The sequence below is a fragment of the Eretmochelys imbricata genome, chromosome 3 (genome assembly GCF_965152235.1).
Source record: "Eretmochelys imbricata isolate rEreImb1 chromosome 3, rEreImb1.hap1, whole genome shotgun sequence".
NCBI classification, from domain to species: domain Eukaryota; kingdom Metazoa; phylum Chordata; order Testudines; family Cheloniidae; genus Eretmochelys; species Eretmochelys imbricata.
Genome location: NC_135574.1, coordinates 47143667 through 47171005, shown reverse-complemented (window position 1 = coordinate 47171005; position 27339 = coordinate 47143667). Strand labels below are relative to the sequence as shown.

The 27339-nt window shown below is 40.7% G+C and overlaps 1 protein-coding gene across 1 annotated transcript in view; it reads left to right on the top strand.

The window, feature by feature from the left end:
* The window catches only part of HMGCLL1 (3-hydroxy-3-methylglutaryl-CoA lyase like 1), a 107641-nt gene that overhangs the window by 39033 nt on the left and 41269 nt on the right, over positions 1-27339 (top strand). The window contains exons 4-6 of the mRNA XM_077811589.1: positions 6825-6920; positions 9186-9334; positions 25705-25768. Coding sequence (XP_077667715.1) covers positions 6825-6920; positions 9186-9334; positions 25705-25768 — 309 coding nt within the window. The remainder of the gene's footprint in view (positions 1-6824; positions 6921-9185; positions 9335-25704; positions 25769-27339) is intronic.

The following is a 27339-nucleotide window of genomic DNA, read 5'->3' as shown; positions in this document are numbered from 1 at the left end:
TTCCCTAAGGCACTACTAACTTGGCTTCACAGGGTTGGGCAGATTAAACTATTATTTCTTTCTGTTGTGGTAATGTGGAGTATCCATAAGGACCGTTCATATAAGCAATAGAATTTTAAAGAAAACAGGGACTAATTTAACACCAGGACAAGTGTTATTATTTGCTTGGAAACGTTATTTGTGTGAGAGCAGATCTAAACAGCATATTCTTTGGTTGCATCTTTTGAAAATCCAAAGCTTTTAACACATGACATATGAAGAATATGTTAACTTTATTATTTCCAGACATGGGCCTCATTCAAAATTTTGTGGGTTTTTTCCTTCACTCAGTGGAAATGTGCTGGCACTTTCTGTTATAATGTACATAAACATTTGTGTAACATTATCAGTAATTATTGAATTAGACTAATGATCTTGTTGATTAATTGATTGAGCTTTCTTTAACCTCAACATGTATTTGTGGGTGGGTGGATGTATACATATACACAGTTGAGAAACAAGGCATGGCCCTACAGCCTGACAGGTGGAGTACCAGTATGAGATCCAGCCTAGACTTGCCAGGGATAACCCAGTCTGAATCTGTGGGTTGACTCTCAGTACAGCTTCCTGTAATTTTACCGAAGTCAGTGGGATTGAGACTTTGAAAAAACCATAAAAGGGGAATCATAGACTGGAGACCAAGTGTCCTCATGAGTTGTATTACATTATTGAAGCAAAGACACCATGTGAGGGGGGGGACACTGCTTCACAGTTTAGGGTCCCCAGGCCAGAAGTTAAGGGAGGTACTGTGCTCCCATACACCATCGCTGCTCTACCAGAGAAGAGACAGACTGAAACCCAGCCTTGTAGGGGAGAAAAGAGCTGTTGAATTATAAACCCTACAGAGAGAGTTTGGAAAGGGACAACTAAAATGGAGAACTCTGCATTAACAGGGTAAAAAAGACCAGCAAGTGTGGAAAGGGCCAGATGAACTAGTTTGTTTAGTTTGGACATGTTTTGTTGATCCTTGGAAGGAGAAGGACTGTTTTATCGAGGTTAGTATGAAGGACTGAACCCTACATCACTGATTGATTGTGGCCCTCCAGCTGGAAGAGGGGAAAACTGAAGCATGACAGCCAGATGCTGCAAAGAGTCTGAGCCAACAGAGACCCACAATCTGAACATCTGGCTTTAGAAATATAGAGCGAGCACATTTTATTTCTCAAAGAATTATCCATTTTGATATTATGAAAACATCATTACTCTTGCCAAATAACTTCTAGAATTTTAAAATACTCAGCTATTTTGCACATCTCCCAGTCAGAGTGTGATAACAACAAAGTATTTCAGGAGATAAGGAAATTGCTTTCATCATTATGGTAAAGGCTGACTGGGAAGGCTTTTCCTCTCAATTGGATGGATCCAGCTGTAATATTTCTCTGTCACACAACTACTATGGAGAGTATGTCTCCCTCATGTGGAAAACTGCCCAAAAGCACATCCCTAGGGGATGTAGGACACTAAATATACCTGAGGTTTTAGAAAAACACAAGCCAAAAATGGAAAAGATATTCAGAATTGCTTGACTCATCCCTTTGTTGAAGAAACAATTGGGCTTGGAGAAATGTTTCTGAGATAGATCAGAAAAGAGTGATGCTATCCCTGGAGGGAGCTGCTTGAAAGAACAAACCTGTGCCGTAATTCTATAAAAGCATAAGCCACCATTCTCAAGATGAACCCTGATGGACAACAACCAAAGCTCATTGCCAAAGTCTCTCCCAGCCACGACACAAACCATTTCATCCTAAATGGTAAACCAGCCCGCAAAGCAAAGCACAAAGCAAAACAAGTTAAGCAGGAATTTTTTTCACTCCTCACAGACAACAAAGTCCACAAGAAGCAGCTCAACACTGAGGAACTGACTATTGCCATGAAATCCCTGAAAAGTGGAAAGGAAGCAGGACTCGATGTATTTCTAATGAACTATCGGTTCACTTTAGGACAAGAGCACAGGAGTAGCATCTTGACTTCTTTAATTCTTTCACGAGACCCAGGCTGTGGAAAGAGGTCCAAGTGGTTGCACTACTCAAACCACATAAATACCCTAACTGTGCAAAAAGTTACTGACCACTATCGTTACTGTAACGTTATTTATTTAAATTGAATTTAGAAATTTTGTATTAAACTACCATGGATTTAGCTCCTGCTGCCACAGTTTCAAGCTCAATAGAGTGAATATTACCTATGGGTGCTTGTCTGAAATTTGGAGACTTGAGGAATATGTGAAGCCCAAGGATAGTGACCCACAGACATAAGTACAAAGTCTTATCTGTACTACAAGTTTAATTAAAGCAATAAGTAAAGTCACAATTACCCATGCATATACAAATCCTACAGAAACCCATGCAATGACTAAGACTGTAGTCATACTCACATCCTCAAAGATATTTTAGGGTATGATGGCTCTCTCAATAGATGATCATTGATAGAGGGATAGCATTTTCCTGTTAGGGTTTCCTGTGGGGTCATCCGTTGGGGTTGTCCCTTGGATCTTCCCACTTTTAACTAGAGAACCTCTTTTATCTTGTTGTTCTGACCACACCTAACATCTTATACATATGCATGAGGGTTTCAACTCTCTTTTCGTTATCTGTACTTCCATACCCCATGAATTTTGGGGTGCCCCATTTTTCATAGGGGTTGGTTTTAGTTTCTCTTATTCTCATTAGCATCTATGCACAACTTATATCCTGGCAGTCAGAACTTTCCATTATGTTTCAATTAGGTGTGTGTCTTCCACCTGAAACACTGTAAGTCCAAATAAAAACCCCATATGTTGCGAGATGGCACAATCCTTGAGCATCATGAACATCTGGTCTACCATGGGGTCACATTAGATCAAATGCTGATGTTCAAAGAGCACATCGAGAAGCTGAAAAAGAAAGTGAGCTCCAGGAACTGTGTACTCTAGAAACTGGCCAACACAAAATGGGGAGCTGACGCCTAAAAACTCCAAGCAACCAGTCTTGCTCAGTAACTCTACTGCGGAGTATTGCGCCCTAGTATGGTCACACTCAAGTCATGCTCACAAAATTGATACGGAACTTAATCCTGCAAGATCATCTCAGGGAGTGTGATACTGACTCCCACACTGTTCCTGTACTGCCCCACAGGGATTGCACTGCCATCAGTGCAGCGGGATATGTTTAGTAATAAGGAGAGACAAAAACAAGTGCATCATCAAAGACACCCGCTGTGTGGACACATTATACCACCCAAGAGGCTGAAGTCCAGAAAAAGCTTTATCTCTGAAGATCCTTGACCACAAAATACAACTGTGGAAGGTTAAAGAGTAATAAAATGGCAGGAAATGCCATTGATCTTGGAGAACCAGGTTCCTTCAGAACAGCGTTCTCCAGGCGCTGAGCTCAAATGAAAATCCTGCTGTACTCTTAATTGAGTGAGAGTTGAGATGGCAAAGACTGGTGACAGTATGACCAAGTGGAAGCTGAAGAATGACCCCAAATGTGAATGTGGAGAGCCTAGGCAACTGTTGAAGTGATATAGTACCCTTTGTCAACATCCTGTACCCATGGGGAGCTATTTGAGATAAGTGATAATAGTGGGGCACAGTACCCCCCAATGGCATATCTGATAATACCAGATCTTGAGTGTGTTTTTGGAGTGATAAGCTATGATTTTTGTGTAAATAGAATTTTCTAAAGTTTATAGTTAGAAATCTTCATGCTAATATGAATAAAGGAATACTGTAAGTCTATTTTAATTTGAAGGAAGAATTTCTCTCTCCATTCTAACATAAAGGTTTGCATGTCAGACATACCCACCACATCTGTGTATCTTGGAAAAGATAATAATGAGCAATGTTGTTCACAAAAATAATGTTTGCACTGTGGTAATTATCTATCTAACTCTACTGCCACTATTTGTTACTCTTTCTACTGGATGGTGTAAAAGCAAGAAAGTAAAAACAGACACATATTAATATTTCCTTTCCTAACATTAGGGGGGAAAATGATTTCCAAATGGAAAAAGGACAAAATGGTGAAGACGTGCGCCAGATTGATGAGATTCAAATTGAAAAATAAAGCTAATTTTATTTTTTCCTCACATTTCTAATCACTCTGGCTCCCACTGTAGAACTTGGCTTGCTGTGATTAAGTGACTTGCCAGTAGAGCAGGGTGGAGAAAGGTATTCCATTTCATGGAGTATTTCAATATTTTAAAATTTGGTTTTATTTTTATTTGGAATAAAAACCAAAATTTTGAAATTCTCCATGGAAAGGAATGGAGCCCTGGCTCCAGGCTGGTCCACCTGGCAGGCTGCCTCAGGACCCGGGATGCTGGAAGCCCTTGATTCCGAGGCAGTATGCATGGTGGGCTGTCCTGAAACCATGGACCCTGGAAGTCCAGCTCCCCAGGAGTCATTCAGATGGGCTGCCAAGGAGCAAGGCAGGCAATCTGGCAGGAAAAACAGCAAGTTTCTGTCATAACTCTGTCTGGGTTCTGTCAGAACTTGGTCGAAATTAGAACCGTCTGCACAAAATGTTTACTTTTTGACAAATCAGCAAATACTAATGAAAAAACCTTCTGGCATAAGTTTTCCGACTAGCTTTAATTGTAATACACTGAGTCAGGGGCAGAGCTAGGCTAAGAATTCAGCAACTGCTGTATGCCAGTACTGGACTTAGATTACTAAAAGTCACCTTTCTCTCCTGGCATTTGGGCTGACTTGGTGTGAATAGTGATATGGAGGACAGAAAGGGTAACGTAATAAATGTAGGTAAAACAATTAATTTTCCCTTAAGGGAGCCAATTCTGTCTCTAGATTCTCATTGCAGCTCTCATTAGAGTTGTGTCAATGGGAATTGTACTTGACCATCTGAAACCATAATTTGGCACAACATATACCGAAATATTTTACTTAGATTTACAGAATAATTCCTTAGTTTGTGCCTTATTTCTGCAAACTAGAAACTGACGAATGAATGACTGTGAATCTTTGACTATAAACCTACTGGGCCTTAGGTCTGTCCAAAGTTACCTTTCCTCTCCCCGGATCCTGGGGTTGACCAGCGGCCAATCCAGGTCTCAGTGTAATTTAGAACAATGTAAGGGATGTTCCAAGTTACACCGTCATGCTTCTGTTTGCTCTTGGCTTGCCCAGAAACACCTTTTATATGCAGAAACAGGAGGAAAAATTGCTGTAGAGGCTGTTATATAGCCTTTACACCACTCAGGAAATTCCTTGCTGAGCTGTTAGGGCACAAAGAGAATGGAGCCAGGAACTGAATTAGTTTTAGATATTTGAATTAATAATATTTAGGAATAATTCTGCATACGTTTCTATATTCTAGAACTCTCTTAACTTCTTTATTATTAAGGAGATACATTTTCAGAAGTGCATACGTCACATGGACTTTCACTGAGACTTGGGCTCCTGTGTCACTTAGGTGCTTTTGAAAATTTTACCCAAAGGCTTTTGTATGACAATAGGATCTTTGTTCCTTAGGCTTCATCTGCTGCTGCATCTTGTCTACACCTGACATTGTAATCCTCTGTTTATTAAACTAGAATAATTTACATAGTAATAAATTGATCTAATAAGGAGAAGATTATGACATATGGAAACTGCAGGAAAAGTTTAAACCCACAGACAGGTCCCGTTTTCATGATGCATGCCTTAGTAAAACAGAGGGGTTAACATTTATATACTAGTTTGGAAATTATAGAGTTTTTTGTAGTATTTATGATAATTCTGTATAACAAAGTAGCATTCTTCATAAATCTAATGAAGCCTAAATTACATGGCACATCACCACCAATGTCTCTTTTAAATCTTGGCGTCCTTATTTGAGTGAATATAATATTTTCTGGATTATCAAAATATAAATGAACACAGAAACTTTTATATTCCATAGAATCTTGTTATTTTTTTCTCAGACATATTGCATATGTTTTTCAAATCTCTAGCTATAGATCATACTTTTTTCATTAACTATATGCATAAACAAGATAAAGCACAGTGTAATGCAGTCAGTGCTCTGTTATTGTGTATTATTTCTGCTATTATATGACCTTATGACAGAGCAGAATTGCATCCATCCTTAAGAACATAAGAACAGCCATTCAGGTTTGGGAATCTCCTCAGCTGTGAAGATTGAAGTAAAGAATTTATTTAGTTTCTCTGCGATGACTTTATCGTCTTTAAGTGCTCCTTTTCTATTTCGATCGTTTAGGGGCCCCACTGGCTATTTAGCAGGATTCCTGCTTCTGATGTACTTAAAAAAACATTTTGTTATTACCTTTTGAGTTTTTGGCTAGCTGGTCTTCAAACTCCTTTTTGGCTTTTCTTATTATATTTTACATTTAATTTGGCAGTGTTTATGCTCCTTTCTATTTACCTCACTAGGATTTGACTTCTACTTTTTAAAAGATGCCTTTTTATCTCTCACTGCTTCTTTTACATGGTTGTTAAGCCACGGTGGCTCTATTTTAGTTTTTACTGTGTTTTTTAATTTGGGGTATACATTTAAGTTGAGCCTCTATTATGGTGTCTTTGAAAAGTGTCCATGCAGCTTGCATGGATTTCACTCTAGTTACTGTATCTTTTAATTTCTGTTTAACTAACGTCCTCATTTTTGCATAGTTCCCCATCTGAAATTAAATGCCACAGTGTTGGGCTGTCGAGGTGTTCTTCACTATTTCCAAGCGGTCCTGTTATAGTTACCTCCTTAAATTCTTATCTACCTTTTTTTAAAATAAAAAGTCAGTAGATAATTGTTAATTAGCATAATAAATAAATGCAAAATATTTATGTATTTAAGATGGCAGATCACACAGAAGTAATGAGAGGGATCGAGCGGCACCCTGGGGTCCAATATCCTGTACTCACCCCTAATCTTCAAGGTTTTCTTTCTGCTGTAAGTGGATTGCTAGAGTGTGTCTGCAGTTAAGTTCTTCATGTTTCAAACACTTTATGCACAGTACCATAAACTAGCTATTTCATATCATTTACCCAGTCCTGTTAGAATTAGGCTGTATTTTTTTTTCTGAAAGTGTCAGTTTTCATGAAGAAACTCACAAATTTTACAGAGCGATAAATGTAATTTTAGTGGCCAGTATCAACCACGCAGTCCTTTATAAGATGCCATAAATGTTGTAGTACATACCCTAAGAAAGGTTTCAGAGTAACAGCCGTGTTAGTCTGTATTCGCAAAAAGAAAAGGAGTACTTGTGGCACCTTAGAGACTAACCAATTTATTTGAGCATGAGCTTTCGTGAGCTACAGCTCACTTCATCAGATGCATACCGTGGAAACTGCAGCAGACTTTATATATACACAGAGAATATGAAACAACACCTCCTCACACCCCACTGTCCTGCTGGTAATAGCTTATCTAAAGTAATCTTCAGGTTAGGCCATTTCCAGCACAAATCCAGGTTTTCTCACCCTCCACCCCCCCACACAAATTCACTCTCCTGCTGGTGATAGCCCATCCAAAGTGACAACTCTTTACACAATGTGCATGATAATGAAGTTCAACTCTTTACACAATGTGCATGATAATGAAGTTCAATGTGCATGATAACTTCATTATCATGCACATTGTGTAAAGAGTTGTCACTTTGGATGGGCTATCACCAGCAGGAGAGTGAATTTGTGTGGGGGGGTGGAGGGTGAGAAAACCTGGATTTGTGCTGGAAATGGCCTAACCTGAAGATTACTTTAGATAAGCTATTACCAGCAGGACAGTGGGGTGTGAGGAGGTATTGTTTCATATTCTCTGTGTATATATAAAGTCTGCTGCAGTTTCCACGGTATGCATCTGATGTAGTGAGCTGTAGCTCACGAAAGCTCATGCTCAAATAAATTGGTTAGTCTCTAAGGTGCTACAAGTACTCCTTTTCTTTATACCCTAAGAAAGAAACAAAGAATTTCTTTTCATTCTTTAGCTTGTTGATATTACAGCTGGTTGAAAATTTCCCAATAAAATGTTTTTCCATCAGAAAATGCAGATTCAGCAAAATTGAAAGTTTTTGTGGAAATACTTATTGTTGTCAGAATTTTCAATAGGAAATGACCTTTTCTTTAAGTTCAAAATGTTTTGTTTTGACTATTTTATCTTATGTTATATTGTAATAGTCAAAAGGGTAAAGTTAAAACTCACAGTTTCAACCTTACTGAAAAGAAATGTATCAATAAGGTCAAAAATATTTTAGAATATTCATTTTGTGAAAAATGTCAAGATTTCTACTTTTTTTCTGATTGGGGACTAAATGAAATTTGGAAATTCTTGTGGGATGGCAATTTCATTTTTTTACCAAAGCCAGGAGTTTAGGCCCCAGTCCTGCAGAACCTGCTGATTTGCTCTTCGGCTATTAGGCCTAATAGCCATCTCTGTGACCCTGCCTGTGACCTAGTAATTTGACTCTGACCTTGACCTGGGGCTCCAGTCTGGCCACAACCTCTGGTCTCTCACCCTAGCCTGATTCTGATCCTGACTCATCTGTTGATCTGGGACCCAGTGATTATCCTGATCCTGGCTTGCTGACTACTGTATTGTGCCAGGCCAGCTGTGACTTCTAGGTCACACTGCCTGTGCCCTGGTTCCCTTCCAATAGGAAACAAGCCTTCCCAAATCAAACAGTACTTTTTTCTAATGGAATGTTCTTCCCTTCTCTCTCAAATTTATTTTCGTTCTTTCCCCTATTGCTGTTAGCAGTTTAATCTCAGAACAGATTGTGTTTGAGCTGCCTGATGGAGACTAAGGGTATGTGTACACTACAATTAAACACCTGTGGCTGTTTAATCATCATTTCTTGCAATTTATTACCTAAGCTTATCATTTTAAAAACTCATGTGCTAATTGATAAAGCAGTAACTAGCCTTATCCCATTTAATAACAAAGGGAAGAAAGTATGCCCTGGTGATTTGAGTTAATTAAGAGGGCAAATGATATGAAATCTGTATGGTTGCAAATAGACTGAAGAAAATTTAGAGTTAAAGTTACAATTATTATAACTTCAGGTAGAGTTATATACTGTATACTGTATTGACTAATATATTGTTAAATTTGTTTAAAACTAAGGATCTAGAATTTCTTTCTTCATTACAGAATACAATACTTAGCTTACTTATATTAATACATCTTTACAGTTCTGTTTTATTGAATTACATTTTACAGATTGCAGCAGGAGCTACAGAGATATCAGTATTTGGTGCAGCATCTGAATCTTTCAACAAAATGAATATTAATTGTTCCATAGAAGAAAGCATAGAAAAATTTGAAGAAGTTACTAAATCAGCAAGAAATATGAATATTCCAGTGCGAGGGTAATTATAAAGCTTCATATGTAATCTCAATTTATGAACTGCAGTTTGCAATGTAACTTCATAGTCATATTGCTGTTGGTTAGCAAACAGAAATTGACATGATCAACTTCCATACATTTTAAATAACTTTTATTAATAGAATCTATTGTGTAACAATATTTTCTAAAAGCTCAAACATATTTTTGCTCTCTACATTTTAGCAACCATTGATAAATGTTGCTTTGTTCAGAAATGCAAAAACTAATTTTTATGTATTAGTTTATATCCTTTTTTATGCACTGTTGTTATCAATGCTGTTGCCACAAGTCTGAGAATAACGTTTGATATGCGCTGTTATGTACCGTGACCAGTAGTAAGAACTCACAATATTGTTTTTTTTCTGAGTTATGAAAATAAACTAGGTGGGCTATATTTTTATTACTTGGAGGCAGTGAATCAATACATAGAAATTATATGATAAATTTCCGCCAGCACAAAAACCCATGAGAGGGAGAAAAGTTACTCTAGAAACTCCAGGGGTTGAAACTTGCAGAGTTTCCAATGCATCATGCTCTTGACCTCTCAAGTATACTAATTTCTCCAGAATATCTCCTTTTCATAGAAATTTTGAGTATAAAGTTACAGCCCTCTTAACCATCCTTGTTTCCCCGTTCCATCTCCTGTCTCACTGTAAAGAGTTACAGGTTTCAGGATTTTCCCAGTTGTTCAATGACAGAAGCATAATGGGGAATGAATTTTGCATACCAGGAGGTAAGACCCAAGAATGAACATAAGGTTTGCAAATCTGTTGGAGGAGGAGCAATTGAAATTGCCAGGATATGATCTGGATCAGGTTTTAGTCCAACCTGTGAAATTGTATGCCCCAGAAAGGAGAGTTCAGTTAGTCTATATTTGCATTTAGACCTATTGAGCTTGAGGCCTGCTTTGCTGACGCAGTTTAGTACAGACTGCAGATTATTGTCATGCTCCTCAGAAGTATTTCCAGACACGATAATATCATCCAGATAGTACTGAACTCCATGTTGATTCTTCAGAATCAATGACATCATTTTTTGAAAGGCACTTGAGGCAGATGTGAGACCGTATGGAACACGTTTAAAACGAAATAGTCCCTCGTGTAATAAATGCTGTGAGGTCTCTGCTATCTTCATACAACATAACCTGGTGGTATGCGCTCTGCAAATCAAGAGGAGAAAACATCTTTGCTCCACGGAGTTCTGCAAATATTTCTTCTATGTGAGGAAGAGGATGGCTGTCAATCACAATACCTTTATTTGACTCCCTTAAGTCCACACAAAGGCGAATGCCTCCACCCTTCTTCTGTGTCACTACTATAGGTGAAACCCATTCCGAGGAGTTGATCTCTTCAATAGTGTCCTTTTGAACAAATTTTCTAAGTTCCTCTGAAACAGCTTCCCTGACTGAAAATGGTAAGCGCCGTAACTTCTGTCTTACAGGCATCATATTATTCCTCATTTTAACTTTATGCAGAAATCCATAAGCACAGCCGAGTTTCTCCTCAACCTGGTGTTGGGTCCCAGCTGAAACTGGTGTGTGTACCACAAGAGTGCTTTGCTGAGGAAGATCAATTTGTCCATTAACTACCCTGAGATTTAAAGCAGCCAATAAATCTCTGCCAAGGATAGGAGTGCCTTTGTGGACAATGTAGAACTCTGAAGTTACACAGCAATCACCAAAAGTAACTGTTACTGGCAGGCAGCCATGTACTGGAATATGGTTTTTCAAATAGCACACCAAGTGAAGTTTGGGTTCAGTAAGAGGCACATCTTTAAAGTAATGCAGATAGATGGAATCAGGTAGAATAGATACTGCTGAGCCAGTGTCCAACATTAGCTGAATAGATTGTGGTTTGCCTGAGGGTATGGCGGAAATGTTTACAGTGCACTTTATCTGTTCCGAAATATGTACAGTAGTGATTTTGTCCACGCTCAGCACAGTAACATCTGGTATTGTAACTGCATGTACTTGTTGATTGAACTGGCTGCTGCAACATACTTTAGGAAGATGTCCAATCTTTTTGCAATGATTGCACTCAGCTACTTTTGCTGGACGTCCTGGGTAGCTTGCAAGGTGTTGTGGGGATCCACAGTGAAAACATGCTTTTACTGTATTTTGAATTTGCTGATTCGGTGGTTTTTCATTAGTTTTCCTCTTGCAATTGTGTGTCTGCAGTGGTAGTGAACTTTTCTGCAAAGGAGTCACAACCTGGACTGTGCCTCCTGTATCCATGCTCATTATTTTGGCTTCAGCTGTAGCTGACTCAATCTGAGTAGCAATGGTTATGCTTTTTCTAGTGTAAGTTGTGGTTCTAGAAGTAAGCATTCTCTTACATGAAGCATGGTTGTTTTCTCAATAAGCTGGTCTCTAATCATCTCATCTGCCATATTCCCAAAGTCACAAATTACAACCAGATTCCTCAGGGAAGCATTATAGTTTCCCCTGGTTTCTGCTCACGCTGGCGAAATCTGTAGCGATTAGCTACTACATTCACTTTTGGCACAACAAAATTTTTTTAATGCAGTGAGTGCAGTCTCATATTTATCATCTGCAAGGGGAAAAGTGTAAAATATACGCTGCCCTTCTGCTCCAAAGCAGTGGATTAGCAGAGCACACTTTCTTACTTCAGAAATCTCTGTAGCACTGATTGCAAGCAGATAAGTCTCAAACATATGGCTCCAGGCAGTAAAAGCAATTGGAGGCTCACCTGGGCTTTGCAGAAAGGGTGCAGGTGGGTTCAGAGGGAGAAGATCCATCTTCGTCACCAAAATGTTGTATTAGCCAGGCAAGGTACTAACAACCTTCAACAGGACTTTATTTTCAAAGTGGAAACCTCTTTATCAAGCTGCTGCTGCACCCTCTGTAGCTTTCTCCCAGCCTCGCAACTCCTCCCCCCTCCTTCCTGTTTCCTGTCCTTTCAGACTCCCAACAGCCAGTGCTCCCAATTCTAATAATTACAAGCAACATCTAAACACCACAAGTAGAATCAAAGAAGGTAATTTATGAGGTACTATGGGTTTTTTGAGTGTTTCTGCATATTGACGATTGTGAGATGTATTTCATAGAATCGTAGAAGATTAGGGCTGGAAGAGACCTCAGAAGGTCATCTAGTCCAACCCCCTGCTCAAAGCAGGACCAACACCAACTAAATCATCCCAGCCAGGGCTTTGTCAAACTGAGCCTTAAAACCTCTAAGGATAGAGATTCCACCACCTCCCTAGGTAACTCATTCCAGTGCTTCACCACGCTCCTAGTGAAATCGTGTTTCCTAATATCCAACCTAGATCTCCCCCACCGCAACTTGAGACCATTGCTCCTTGTTCTGTCATCTGCCACCACTGAGAACAGCCATGCTCCATCCTCTTTGGAACCCCCCTTCAGGTAGTTGATGGCTGCCATCAAATCCCCCCTCACTCTTCTCTTCTGTGGACTAAACGAACCCAGTTCCCGCAGCTGCTCCTCGTAAGTCATGTGCCCCAGCCCCCTGATCATTTTTGTTTCCCTCCACTGGACTCTCTCCAGTTTGTCCACATCCTTTCGGTAGTGGGGGGCCCAAAACTGGACGTAATACTCCGGATGTGGCTTCACCATTGCCGAATAGAGGGGACTAATCACTTCCGTCAATCTGCTGGCAATGCTCCTACTAATGCAGCCCAATATGCTGTTAGCCTTCTTGGCAACTGTTAGGATATAGATATTCAGGCCTGTCTGTAAAGGCCTATACTCTAAGAATTTAGGTGTATTCTTATCACTTAGCTAGTTATAGAGGTATAAAAGAAAGAATCAAAATCACTGTCTGCCGGTGTAAGGGCCTTCCCTTTCTGTGACAGTCTGATGCCCTGTTCTTAGGCTAAGGCCTTTGGCTAAGCCGCAGAGGCAGCCATAAGCTGGGAAGTGAACGGACAGATCCTCACATTCCAAACTAGACACACTGAAATAAGGTGCTATTGGGCTGTTAGGAATACACTCCTGTCCTGATAATGCCTATTGCCTCCAGAGAAAGGGAAGTGCCTAGAAGATGTAAAAGGAAACTTAGTTTGATAGCATCCTGTCTGGCAAGAATTCACTTATCAATAGCTGGGATGTGAAATCCTCATTTCTTTGTTGTTCTATCACTATAGTCCCCATTTCCCTATTGTTTGTCTATATAATTGCTGTCTGGTTCTGTTATTGTTTGTCTGCTATATAATTAATTTTGCTGGGTGTAAACTAATTTAGGTGGTGGGATATAATTGGTTAAATAATCATGTTAAATATGTTAGAATTGGTTAGTTAAACTTCAGTAAAATGATTGGTTAAGGTATAGCTAAGCAGAACTCAAGTTTTACTGTATAGTCTGCAGTCAATCAGGAAGTGTGTGGGGGGTATGTGGGGGGGAATTGGAATCATGTTTTGCTAAGGGGGGGGGAATGGGAACAGGGACACAGGTAAGGCTCTGTGGTGTCAGAGCTGGGAAGGGGGACACTAAGGAAGGAAACTGGAACCATGCTTGCTGGAAGTGCACCCCAATAAACATCAAATTGTTTGCACTTTTGGACTTCAGGTATTGTTGCTCTCTGTTCATGTGAGAAGGACCAGGGAAGTAAGTGGGTGAAGGAATAAGCCCCCTAACAGCAACGGGGGCACACTGCTGACTCATATCCAGCTTCTCATCCACTGTAATCCCCAGGTCCTTTTCTGCAGAACTGCTGCTTAGCCAGTCGGTCCCCAGCCTGTAGCGGTGCATGGGATTCTTCCATCCTAAGTGCAGGACTCTGTTGAACCTCATCAGATTTTTTTTTAGTCCAATCCTCCAATTTGTCTAGGTCACTCTGGACCCTATCCCTACCCTCCAGCGTATCTTCATCTCGCCCCAGCTTTGTGTCATCTGTGAACTTGCTAAGGGTGCAATTTATCCCATCATCCAGATCATTAATATAGATGTTGAACAAAACTGGCCCCAAGACTGACCCCTGGGGCACTCTGCTTGATACCAGCTGCCAACTAAACATCAAGCCATTGATCACTACCCATTGAGCCTGACAATCTAGCCAGCTTTCTATCCACCGTATAGTCCATTCATCCAGTCCATACTTTTTTAACTTGCAGGCAAGAATACTGTGGGAGACTGTATCAAAAGCTTTGCTAAAGTCAAGATATATCATGTCCACTGCTTTCCTCATACCACAGAGCCAGTTATCTCATCATAGAAAGCAATCAGGTTGGTCAGCATGACTTGCCCTTGGTGAATCCATGTTGACTGTTCCTGATCACCTTCCTCTCCTCCAAGTGCTTCAAAATGGTTTACCTGAGGACCTGCTCCATGATTTTTCCAGGGACTGAGGTGAGGCTGACTGGTCTGTAATTTCCCGGGTTCTCCTTCTTCCCTTTTTTAAAGATGGGCATTATATTTGCCTTTTTCCAGTCATCTGGGACCTCTGCCGATCACCACGAGTTTTCAAAGGTAATGGCCAATGGCTCCGCAATCATATCAGCCAATTCCCTCAGCACCCTTGGATGCATTTGATCTGGATCCATGGACTTGTGCTTGTCCAGCTTTTCTAAATAGTCCTTAACCTGTTCTTTTGCCACTGAGGGCTGCTCACCTCCTCCCCATAATGTGATGACCAGTGCAGCAGTGTGGGAGCTGTCCTTGTCTGTGAAGACAGAGGCAAAACGAGCATTGAGTACTTCAGCTTTTTCCACATCATCTGTCACTAGGTTGCCTCCCCCATTCATTAAGGGTCCCACACTTTCCCTGACCTTTTTCTTGTTGCTAATATACCTGTAGAAGCCCTTCTTGTTACCCTTCACATCCCTTGCTAGCTGCAACTCTAGTTGTGTTTTGGCCTTCCTGATTATACCCCTGCATTCTTGAGCAACATTTTTATACTCACCCCTAGTCATCTGACCAAGTTTCCACTTCTTGTAAGCTTCCTTTTTGTGTTTAAGCTCACTGAGGATTTCACTGTTAAGCCAAGCTGGTCACCTGCCATATTTGCTATTCTTTCTGCACATTGGGATGGTTTGTTCCTGCGCCCTTAATAAGGCTTCTTTAAAATACAGCCAGGTTTCTTGGATTCCTTTCCCCCTCATATTAGCCTCCAGGGGATTCTCCCATCTGTTTCCTAATGGCATCAAAGTCTGCTTTTCTGAGGTCCAGGGTCCGTAGTTTGCTATTCTCCTTTCTTCCTTTTGTGAGGATCCTGGACTCGACCATCTCATGGTCACTGCTGCCCAGGTTGCCACCCATTTCCACTTCCCGACCAGTTCTTCCCTGTTTGTAAGCAGCACGTGCGGCACAATTTCCCTGGTGTTGCACAATTTTGGGAACCTTCTGCGGATCATTGGGACTGTATGAGTGCAGTCCTAGCACTCAGTATCGATAAATGAGGTTAGAAAGGGCTTTTCAGTCCCCCACTTCAGTTCCCTCTGCTAAATTCCAGAATCCTGTGAGAGATTGAAGCTCTGAGGAATATGAGAATGTGTGAGTGAGTAGCATCAGCACACAAAGGCAAAACTTGAGAACCACCACAATTACTGGAAGCTTCTTCGAGTTATCTATTATGGGAGTCTAGCTAGCTGTAAAAACTTCAAAAAGGTGGGCTGAATATTTCTAACTACACAAGGATTAAAGAATTTCCTCCCAGTGTAGACCATCAGATCTAGATGCCAGATGAATAGGCACAGTCTTGGTAAATGTGTGCAAAACTCCAAGTAGAATCGCTGCATATATTTGTAATGGACACACTATGGAAGCAGGCTATCCATAGCAGAGTGAGATGCAAGACCATCTCATCATATCACCCTAGTTGAAGGATGACCCATCTAAATGCCTAATCTAATCCATTTCAACAGGCTTAGAGTGGAAATGGCATTTCCCTTACACTGGTTCCCAATGTTACAAAAAGTTTATATTAGGAGGCTTCCTAAATCGTGTTGTCCCATTAAAATAGAATGTAACTTCCCCTTAACATCATGTATATGAAGCCTAGTTTTTCTCAGGTGAAAATCAGCTTTTGGAAGGATAGCCAGGAGATGAATGCTCTGATTTAAGTGAAACTCAGGCACTATTTTGTCAAAAAAAAATTCTATGCAAACACAAAGACACTTTGTCCCTGTGGAATACAGTGAAAGACGGATCAGTCATCAAAGTCTCACTCAGTGTGTTCGCATATGCAATTGTGATTTTTTTTTTAAAAAAAGCTCTCTTTAATGGCAGGTGAAATAAAGTGCACTTTCCCAACATGACAGTATGTGCATCCGTTAACTTTATCAGTACTGAGCTAAGATCCCAAGCAGAGACGAAGTCTCTGACCTGTGGAAAATCAGTAAGGAATTACATGATGGTGGGATGGCTAAAGACTTTATAATTTTCAGTTGGGATTTGGTGTTCTGAGAGAGCGAACATAGGTACTTTGATCGATGACAGAGAGAGAGGCTGAGAGCTTCAGATATCATTTATGGTCTAAATTCAGTACTCTTTGGGCAGGGCCTAGTGACAAATCGTTCTTCTTCATGCCATTGCTTCCACAGAGCCCTAGTGCAGGAGTTGCATGTCAAGTTAAGAAGCCATAGAATTAGGAGCAGTTAACTGGCAATTTGGAAACTCATAGAAATCCCTGGAACTCAGTATTTCATAGGCAGAAGGAGGGCTATTTACAGTTTGAATGCACTTCCCCTTTGGTCCAAAACAGTACAGATCTATTGACATTCTGGGCACATTGCAAAGCCCATCCTTTCCCCCAAGTTTTTGTGGGCTGTGCATGTGGAGGGAAATTTGAGTGTTTGTATCTGAGAGAATAGCAAATACTTGAGGTATTTTCAATTGGTATCTGTTGTTTGGCTGATTTATCTTTATCTGGCAAGCAGTAGTGCTGGTTCAGTTTTGTTTTGACTTGCAATTTTAATGATGAGGGATAAGTACTTTGTGATTTATTTTATATTGCAATAAATAGAATGTAATGGAATAGCTTTTGTGGATAGGCCTGTTAAGACAGATAAATCCAGAATAAAGATTATGCTGAAATGATTTTGTTTTTGTGACCTCAGTACACTGAAAATCAACATCCTGAACTCAGGCCAAACCCTGCAGCCTTTACTTCACAAACTCCTAAGAGTCCACAGGATTTAGCCTCTAATTTTGCGGGCTACATATTTTACTTGAATTACCTAGGTAGTAAAAACAGATTTGTGTATTAATGTGCATAAATTGTATTTATATGTTTTTTCAATACAGAGATTTTCTCTTCTAAAGCACTATTGTTGTTTAATGTGTTATTTATTTGCAGGAAATGGATAATTTGATACCTTGCCCTAATTTCTTATTTGTGCAGATGAAAAATACTTCCAAAAATAATTTTAAAGGGTTCAAATTTTATTTTCTATTTTTACTGGCCATCTAGAATTTACGTCGTGAGTGTAAATCATTGGCAATTTGTGAATTTGATGAAAAATGTATTCGAACAGTTTAAGCTTCAGCATGTCTTACTGTTGCTGCAGCTGCACCAACATTTACTCGATCATCATCCAGAAAATTTATGCTGTCAGCTGTCACACTGAAAGTCGGTAACGCAGTATACAGTCTTCTAATGTTTACTGAAATAGTTCAAATGTTTATGAAAAATAGAAAGCTTGCATATGGTCTAAAAAGTTATGCCATTTATTGGTGTCATAAAGGTTTTTTTTTTGTATGTGCACAAAACTTTACAATAACATCTGGGACACGTTCTGTGAGGACACAGTGCCAAATCTGTGGTCAGTTAATGACTCCTGTGCATATTTTGCATGTGAAATGGCGCTAAAACTTCTGCCTTTAGAATTTCACTCTTTAATGTGTAATTCAGATAACATTGAAAATCTCACTATATTTTCCCAGTGATTAAAATGAAACAAAACAGATAGCGTTAATGGAAAACCATGGCACATAATTGCAAGTATTCACTTGTGTTTTATTAGTAAATCTAAATGTAGCATAAGAAGAAAATGTTAAGTAAATTCTGGTTAGGCTAGATTTCTTTCACATTAATATATTCCAAAACTTCAAAAGACACACATAAATTGTAAATGCTCAAATGCATGTGTAAGTTCTTTAGGACTGTCTCTCTGGGTCAGAGGTTGATATGGAGCAAATATAACAGTAAAAATTTCACCTCAGTAATGTCTCTTTCCCTTCTATTATTGTTCAACTCAGCTTCTCTGATTTCAGCAATTTTGTTTAAGCCAAATCTGGCTTTAAAGTGCTGCATTTTCTTCACATATAAAAGTGCTTATTATACTATGAACTAAACACCAACAACCTAACCCGGTGAAAATCAGTACTTTTCAAAGCAGTATTTTTTTTTATTAATACAGCTAGAAAATTTCTACTCTAACTTCAACAACAACAACAACAACCAGCACCATTGGACAGCCATATTATAAATGTATGCCCCCATCCTGAAAATGCTTCTGCATGTGAGTAGTCTCTGTGGGCATTGTGGAGACCCATATGTGTAAAGGTACTTATTTGTGCAAGTGTCTTCAGTATCAGGGCCATAGAACTGGAAAATACAAAGAAATACTCACCGTAATAAAAAACTGCTCTAATTCTAAAATATTTCCTTGTAAGAGCTTCCATTCTTTAAATTAAAGCATGCAGTTCTAAATTACTATATATTATTCCTTCAAAAATGTTTTCTTTTTGAATCCTGAAATTTTAAATATGACCAGTATTATGGATTTCTCAGTAGCACAAAAGAACATTGGAATGTCTAACATGATTTAGTTTACCTCTAGGTTTGAGCATAATTTGGCCACCAGTTGACTTATTCAAAGTTTGAGATATATAAATACAGTGTACTCGTTGTTTATTTTGTTACTTATTTTATGCCATGGTATATGTCTGCTATAACAATAAGCCTTTTGTCAATCATTGTTTAGTACATGTAACTACTCCGACTAAGGCTATTTTCCTATTTATGTTAAAGAAAAAGTTCCAGTGTACTAAAAAGAACTGTTAAATATATGGAAAAAAAGGTATTGTTTTTCCTTCCATGATAACACACACAATAGGATGCAAAATAATGGGGATGGAGGGGGGATTGCAGAATCACTATTTATTTTAGGTGTTCTGATTCTGTTATAGGTTGTTGTGGTGTTTGAACTTATTTGAAATAAAATATTTGGAAAACTTGCTTATTATCTCCACAATATTTAGTTATTTATAGCAGGAGGTTTTTTTTTTTCACTTCAGTAAATATTTTCACAATATGGAGTGTTAGAAATTAATAGACAGCTATTCATTTAAAAAAAATTTGAAAAGTTGCAATTACCAAGATACTCTAATTTGTATTGATACAACAACATCACACTAAACCTTCCTCTGTTTCAAGCAAAATTTTCTTGTTAATCCACCTCAGTAATGACAGGTTTCAGAGTAGCAACCGTGTTACTCTGTATCTGCAAAAAGAAAAGGAGTACTTGTGGCACCTTAGAGACTAACAAATTTATTAGAGCAAAGCTGATGAAGTGAGCTCTAGCTCACGAAAGCTTATGCTCTAATAAATTTGTTAGTCTCTAAGGTGCCACAAGTACTCCTTTTCTTTTCACCTCAGTAATGTCTCTTTCCCTTCTATTATTGTTCAACTCAGCTTCTCTGATTTCAGCAATTTTGTTTAAGCCAAATCTGGCTTTAAAGTGCTGCATTTTCTTCACATATAAAAGTGCTTATTATACTATGAACTAAACACCAACAACCTAACCCGGTGAAAATCAGTACTTTTCAAAGCAGTATTTTTTTTTATTAATACAGCTAGAAACTTTGGTCTCGTGATTATTTTTCTTGCATGCTAAGATCCCTGAGGGCTGGTCTACACAACATTTTGTAATGCTTTGTGTAACCCTTTACTGTGGATGCAGTTATATATTTATTGTAGCATATTTATATTAAGTAAATTTAACATAATCAGCTGTACTGATATAAACACTCTATATTGGTATAACTGTATCCACACTTGAAATTGCACCAAAATGACAAGCCCTTAATAGTAATTGGAAGAACACATTTTAGCACTTGAGTGGTAAATTGATCTGTATTCTTGCTCTATATTACGTTAGCTACCCACAGTCCCAAGGAGAAGTTTTGGCAGCCATGGATCAGTGGGAAATGGGAATACCCCAAGCCTGTCCCCTTTGCCATGACCAAATGCCAGCACTGGGGAGGGTTAAGAAGAAGGTTCAGCCATGATGGTGGCCTATATCAAACCAAATGAATCCACATGGAGCCCTTTGAACTCTGTGAAATGCAGGATGCTTTATGCCACCAGAAAGGTAAAAAAATAGCCTTAATGGGACAGAGACTCTGGCCCAGGAGTGGGCAAACTTTTTGGTCCAAGGGCCACATTGGGGAATAGAAATTGTATGGCGGGCCATGAAGGGTCACAAAATTGGGGCCTGGGTGTGGGCTCTGGGGTGGGGCTGGGGATGAGGAGTTTGGAGTGTATGAGGGTGCTCTGGGCTAGAACCGAGGGGTTTGGAGGGCGGGAGGAGCATCAGGGCTGGGGTAGGGGTGCAGAAGAGGTGCAAGTTCTGGCTGGGGGTGTGGGCTCTGGGGTGGGGCTGGGGATAGAGGTTTGGGATGCAGGAGGGTGCTCCGGGCTGGGATTGAGGGGTTTGGAGAGCGGGAGGGGGATCAGGGCTGGGGCAGGGGGTTGGGGCATGGGGAGAGGCTCACGGGGTGCAGGCTGCGAGCAGCACTTACTTCAGGCAGCTCCCGGAAGCAATGGCATGTCCCTTCAGGGAGGTGGGATACCTAGTGATTTGAGCATTGGCCTGCTAAACCCAGGGTTGTGAGCTCAATCCTTGAGGGGGCCATTTAGGGATCTGGGGCAAAAACTGGGGATTGGTCCTGCTTTGAGCAGGGGGTTGGACTAGATGATCTCCTGAGGTCCCTTCCAACCCTGATATTCTATGATTCTCCAGCTCCTACGCGGCCAGGAGGCTCTGCAAGCAGCCCCATCTGCAGGCACCGCTCCTGCAGCTCCTATTGGAGCGCATAGGAGCCGGAGCAGGGCCATGCTGAGGCTGCCAGGAGCTGCATGGTGCGGCCCTGGCCCAGTGCCCTGGCAGAACCAGTGTTAAGCTGTGTGGTGCGGCCCCACCCCGGCTGGAGCACTGGAGCAGGGCCAAGCCGTGTGGTGCGCCAGAGCGGGGGCCAGCTTCAAACAGCTCAGAGGCTGGATCCGGCCCGAGGGCTGTAGTTTGCCCACCCCTGATCTAGCCCATCTTTTGAATAAGAGGTATCCCTGATGCAAGTTAAAGTTATTCCTGTTCTTTTCATGATGACTGTGTGTTCGTACCAAATTACACTTTTCACAGCATGTGTCTACTTATAATTTGTTTCTTTATGGTAACCAGATAGAGATTGAGCCTAAACTAACTAAAATCCTTAAAAAGCATTGTTTTTAAAAGAGATATTTATTCTGTCTTGTACAGCACCTAGCACAATGGGGTCCTGGTGCATGACAGCTCTTAGGTGCTACTGCAATATAATAATAGTAGTTTTGAATAGTCTGTTTAATGCCATTTGTAAATTAGCACTATATAAATGTAATTTTGTTACTTTTTTAATAATAAAAACTAAAATGTGAATATAACAATCTTGTTCCGATTGATACATTTTGGTCTTGGCTTGGAGAATCCTTTCTGGGGGAATCTACTGTCACACCCTCCCGCACATCCCTTCTTGGAGTAAAGACTGGCTGTTTCTGACAAATGGCTTCCTCCAAGAGGACCTAATATATCCACTTACTAGGAATTCAACTACTGATGGGCATATACATTTTAGCATGATTATGCAATAAAAATAAATACATCTGCAGCGAACATGGTATACTATATGCAGCCTTGCACTATAATACGAAACAGGAAACAGCAGCAAATGAATCTGCAACTGGCTTCTCTAGAGGCTGCACACTTCCACAAGTGATAGCAGGTGTGGATCTGGCTCTGGAGCGCTCTCTGAAACAAGCTGACAAAGAGCTGATAGCATTGTAGAGTTTAGTTTCTTCTTGGATTTATTTTGCTTTTAATGCACTTTGGTTGTGATAAATTTGCTCAGTTATTCTGTGTGTAGCTAACGTCCGGAACGTGAAAGACTTTTGCAAGGCCTGTGTAGTGATAGAACTCAGCTCCTGTTCCCAGTGTGCTTTGGTTGCAGGGTCCACATAGTGTGCACACCATTTGTGGATCATTTGCCATTTGGTTTTGGTTGTTGGGGAAAGTTGAACAATCTTCCTTCTCCCTGCTGACCCATTATGACAATTCAACATTTCCCTCCAAAATATTATACAAGAAATTCGTGGGAGAGGGAATCATAGAATCATAGAATATCAGGGTTGGAAGGGACCCCTGAAGGTCATCTAGTCCAACCCCCTGCTCGAAGCAGGACCAATTCCCAGTTAAATCATCCCAACCAGGGCTTTGTCAAGCCTGACCTTAAAAACTTCCAAGGAAGGAGATTCCACCACCTCCCTAGGCAACGCATTCCAGTCTTTCACCACCCTCTTAGTGAAAAAGTTTTTCCTAATATCCAATCTAAACCTCCCCCACTGCAACTTGAGGCCATTACTCCTCGTTCTGTCATCTGCTACCATTGAGAACAGTCTAGAGCCATCCTCTTTGGAACCCCCTTTCAGGTAGTTGAAAGCAGCTATCAAATCCCCCCTCATTCTTCTCTTCTGCAGGCTAAACAATCCCAGCTCCCTCAGCCTCTCCTCATAAGTCATGTGTTCTAGACCCCTAATCATTTTTGTTGCCCTTCGCTGGACTCTCTCCAATTTATCCACATCCTTCTTGTAGTGTGGGGCCCAAAACTGGACACAGTACTCCAGATGAGGCCTCACCAATGTCGAATAGAGGGGGACGATCACGTCCCTCGATCTGCTCGCTATGCCCCTACTTATACATCCCAAAATGCCATTGGCCTTCTTGGCAACAAGGGCACACTGCTGACTCATATCCAGCTTCTCGTCCACTGTCACCCCTAGGTCCTTTTCCGCAGAACTGCTGCCTAGCCATTCGGTCCCTAGTCTGTAGCGGTGCATTGGATTCTTCCGTCCTAAGTGCAGGACCCTGCACTTATCCTTATTGAACCTCATCAGATTTCTTTTGGCCCAATCCTCCAATTTGTCTAGGTCCTTCTGTATCCTATCCCTCCCCTCCAACGTATCTACCACTCCTCCCAGTTTAGTATCGTCCGCAAATTTGCTGAGAGTGCAATCCACACCATCCTCCAGATCATTTATGAAGATATTGAACAAAACCGGCCCCAGGACTGACCCCTGGGGCACTCCACTTGACACCGGCTGCCAACTAGACATGGAGCCATTGATCACTACCCGTTGAGCCCGACAATCTAGCCAGCTTTCTACCCACCCTATAGTGCATTCATCCAGCCCATACTTCCTTAACTTGCTGACAAGAATACTGTGGGAGACCGTGTCAAAAGCTTTGCTAAAGTCAAGAAACAATACATCCACTGCTTTCCCTTCATCCACAGAACCAGTAATCTCATGATAAAAGGCGATTAGATTAGTCAGGCATGACCTTCCCTTGGTGAATCCATGCTGGCTGTTCCTGATCACTTTCCTCTCATGCAAGTACTTGAGGTTCAACAAGGGTTGAATATAACTATGATAGGGCCAAAAGAGACCCACCTGCAGTGAAACTCTGAGCAGGAGAAAAGGGCTTGGGGAAACTCAAAAAGGTGAACCTTGCAGAGTTTCTCTTTTTCGTTCTTGTACTGAAGACTGAGAGGGGTTCTAGTTTCATGGGAGATCTCCCTAATCTTGCAGAACCTGGGATTCTAAGGGGAAATAAAGTTACAGCTGCATGATTCCTGAAGCATATGGATCCCCTTACATTTCTGCCTGCCCTTCTCCTCACCTCTGGCTGCATGACTTTGGGTACGTTCTGCTGTTTCTTTGATTATACACCAAGGACTCTGCCTTGCAAACTGCTGGCACTCTGGCCCTGATTCAATGAAGATCGTAAGCACATGCTTAAAGATAGCTGTGTGCTCCAGTGGATCATGGCCAGAGTGCTGAGTACCCTGCAGGATTAAGTCCTAGGGCTGTGATCAAAATGGCTCCCATTGACTTCAGTGGGCTTTGGATCAGGCCTTTCCCTGAGGTGAGGGGAAGATCCTCAGAAGAATGTTAATGCCAGTAAGAACCCTGCAGATTTCCATTTTCCCCCAGTTCTATGCTGTAGATACTCCTTTGACAACATCATCCATGTGGAACAGACTCTGTTGAACTTACAGAAATCACACTTTTATTATACCACTTACCGGGTGGATTTCTGCTTGGAAGTCCATTGGCATTTGAGGGGAATGTCTGAGTAAAGAAAGTGCTGCCTAGGTTTACTTTTCACCTTCTACCTTGCCATGCCCTCCCATATCCCCATGCCCATCTGCATTATGTAAGCCTAGCAGGGCAGCGCTTCTGCTAGCTTGTGTGAAGGGGCAGGAGTACGTCATTGTCCTTTAAACACATTTTTGCCCACTTTTACTTTTGTTTTCCCCACTCTGCTTCAGGGGTCGTTCATATCACATCCCAATCAGATGTGGTTCTTCTTGCTCTGATGTACTGTTATGTACATGCGTATGTAAAATATGTTTCATTATGTGTGTAAATATATTCTGTATATTATGTAAAAATTACCATTCTTATATTGATTATCGATTATAATCCCATTAGATGATATTGCGTGCCTACTGATGTTCTGTTCACTTGGTAACAAATTCTATGGTAGAGGTCAGAAAACAGTTTGTTCCAAACCCCTATTTTCACTAATTTACAACTTCATAATCTTATGGAGAAAAAAATCCTTTGGGTTTTTGAAATTTTCCATGCTTGGTGCAGCTGAAAGACTCGGGGGGGGAGGGGGGAGGGTGAGTGGGTGTGTAAACTTTAAGAAAGTTCTGTTCAGCTGTTTTTGAGTTTTGTGACTGACCAGAAAAAAGAACAAAACATTTTCTCACTGTTTAAAAAAATGGCTACATTTTTTTCATACAGGTAAGTATAAAACAAAAAAGTCTGATTTTGGAAACTTAAAAGTTAAGTTTCCAGCAACAGCATTATCTTGGCCATGTTTCCTGTTTTTTATATTTGATGATATGCATTGAGCATGAAGAGAAGTATATCAAGCTACACGCTTAGAGTTAAAAGAAAAATAGTAGCTCTCTATTTGCAACCTTTATTTTGCATGTCCTGACCTAATTGTGCAACCCTATGCTTTCATTAACATTTTGTTGCATTTAATAAGTAGATGTGTATAATACATATGTGTACAAAGTGTACACTTACCTATGTCTGTCCTTTTGAATGTAGGTATGTATCCTGTGCATTGGGATGCCCGTATGAAGGAAACATCATACCAGCTAAAGTGGCAGAAGTAAGAATCCATCTGTCTTTCATATGTTTTAACCATGCTCAAATTATTTTCTCTGTTTAATCCTAGAAGGGTCAATAATGAATCAAAATCCATGTAAAAGGAACACAAAAACCAAACAAACTCTAGACTTCGGTGAATAATTTTGATCAGCACTATCCACTTAGATGTAAAGAAAATAATGTGCTTTGGTGATAATCCGTCACAAAGCAACAAATGAGGAGTTATTTCCTTCAAACAGAAGGGCAAGGAAATACTTTAGAAAATAGACTCAAACGCACAGGAGAATAGACCTATTACATGAGATTATTTCTGGCATGATCCCCTGTAAGCAGCAGCTGCTGTTAAATTCACTCTGTGCCGACACCAGTTTGCTGCTCCACTACAGTCAAACTTGCCATTGAATCGTGGTCCTCTTGGCATACAGCACCCAAGTGCGGGCATCTGCAGCAGCTCCACTAGTTGAGAGAATGGACCAGGGACCCACTCACAAAATACTTTCTTACTACAAAGCTGTTGGGCATAAGTGAATAAGGAAGGGGAGACTGTTGAACATGGTTAAAAGAGGCTGCCTTGCCCAGTAGGGAGAGAGACAAGGGGCAAAGCCAACAGGAAAGTAAGGCCTGGTCTATACTACGCAGTTAGGTCGACATAAGCTGCCTTGCGTTGACTCAGCTGTGGAAGTGTCTTCACTGAAATTTGTCTCCAGCTGGCTAAGTACCTCTCTATGCCGATTTAGTAACACCACTCCACGAGCAGTGTAGAGTCATAGTCGATGTAATTAGGTCAACACTGTGTCAGTGTGGACACTGCGTTGCTTACGTTGACTTGCTGGCTGCCAGGAGCCATCCCACAATGTTCCACACTGACAATACAATTGATAAAGGTGCTCCTGGTGAGGACATGTACTGCTGACATGGAGCCAAGCGTACAGACACACACAAGCGATTTAATAACTGTGGTGGCTGTATCCTGACATAAGTTAGGTTGATGTAATTTTGTCGTGTAGACATGGCCTAAGAAACAGCTGGATGGGCCTCCTGGGAGTCAGAGAGAGAGAGAGAGGGAGAACTGTGGAGATAAGAGGGGAAAGAGAAATCAAGAGGCACAATAAAACAGCGGGTAACAGCTGTAAAGATTGTCATTGTGGGGAAAGACACGTCACACTCTAGGCTTTTGGCAATATTCCCTTTTTTTTGCCCTATTGCTTTTTGTATTCAGCGTGGGGAGCTTGCAAGGCATGTCCTCTATCTCCACATCTTCTCTGAGTATTGGTGCCCGTTGGAGCTTGTGATGATGCTCCCACAGCAGCCACACACACATGCTCTCTGGAAAATTTGCTAGATTGGAAGGTATTCAGTATTTCTGAATTGACTGGTTTTAATATGAAGTGAAAACTAAGTGGCACAGGTTTAGATATAGTGATGATGACAGAGTCAGCTGTGCTGTAATGAATTGCTTGTTGCAGACATTTCCCCAACAGGCTTCTTTCAGTGTGTTGCTTATTTTAAGGACTACTTACCTTCCTTGCACAAAACTAGTCCCTTACAGTAGGAGTGCTCTTTAATGGCCCA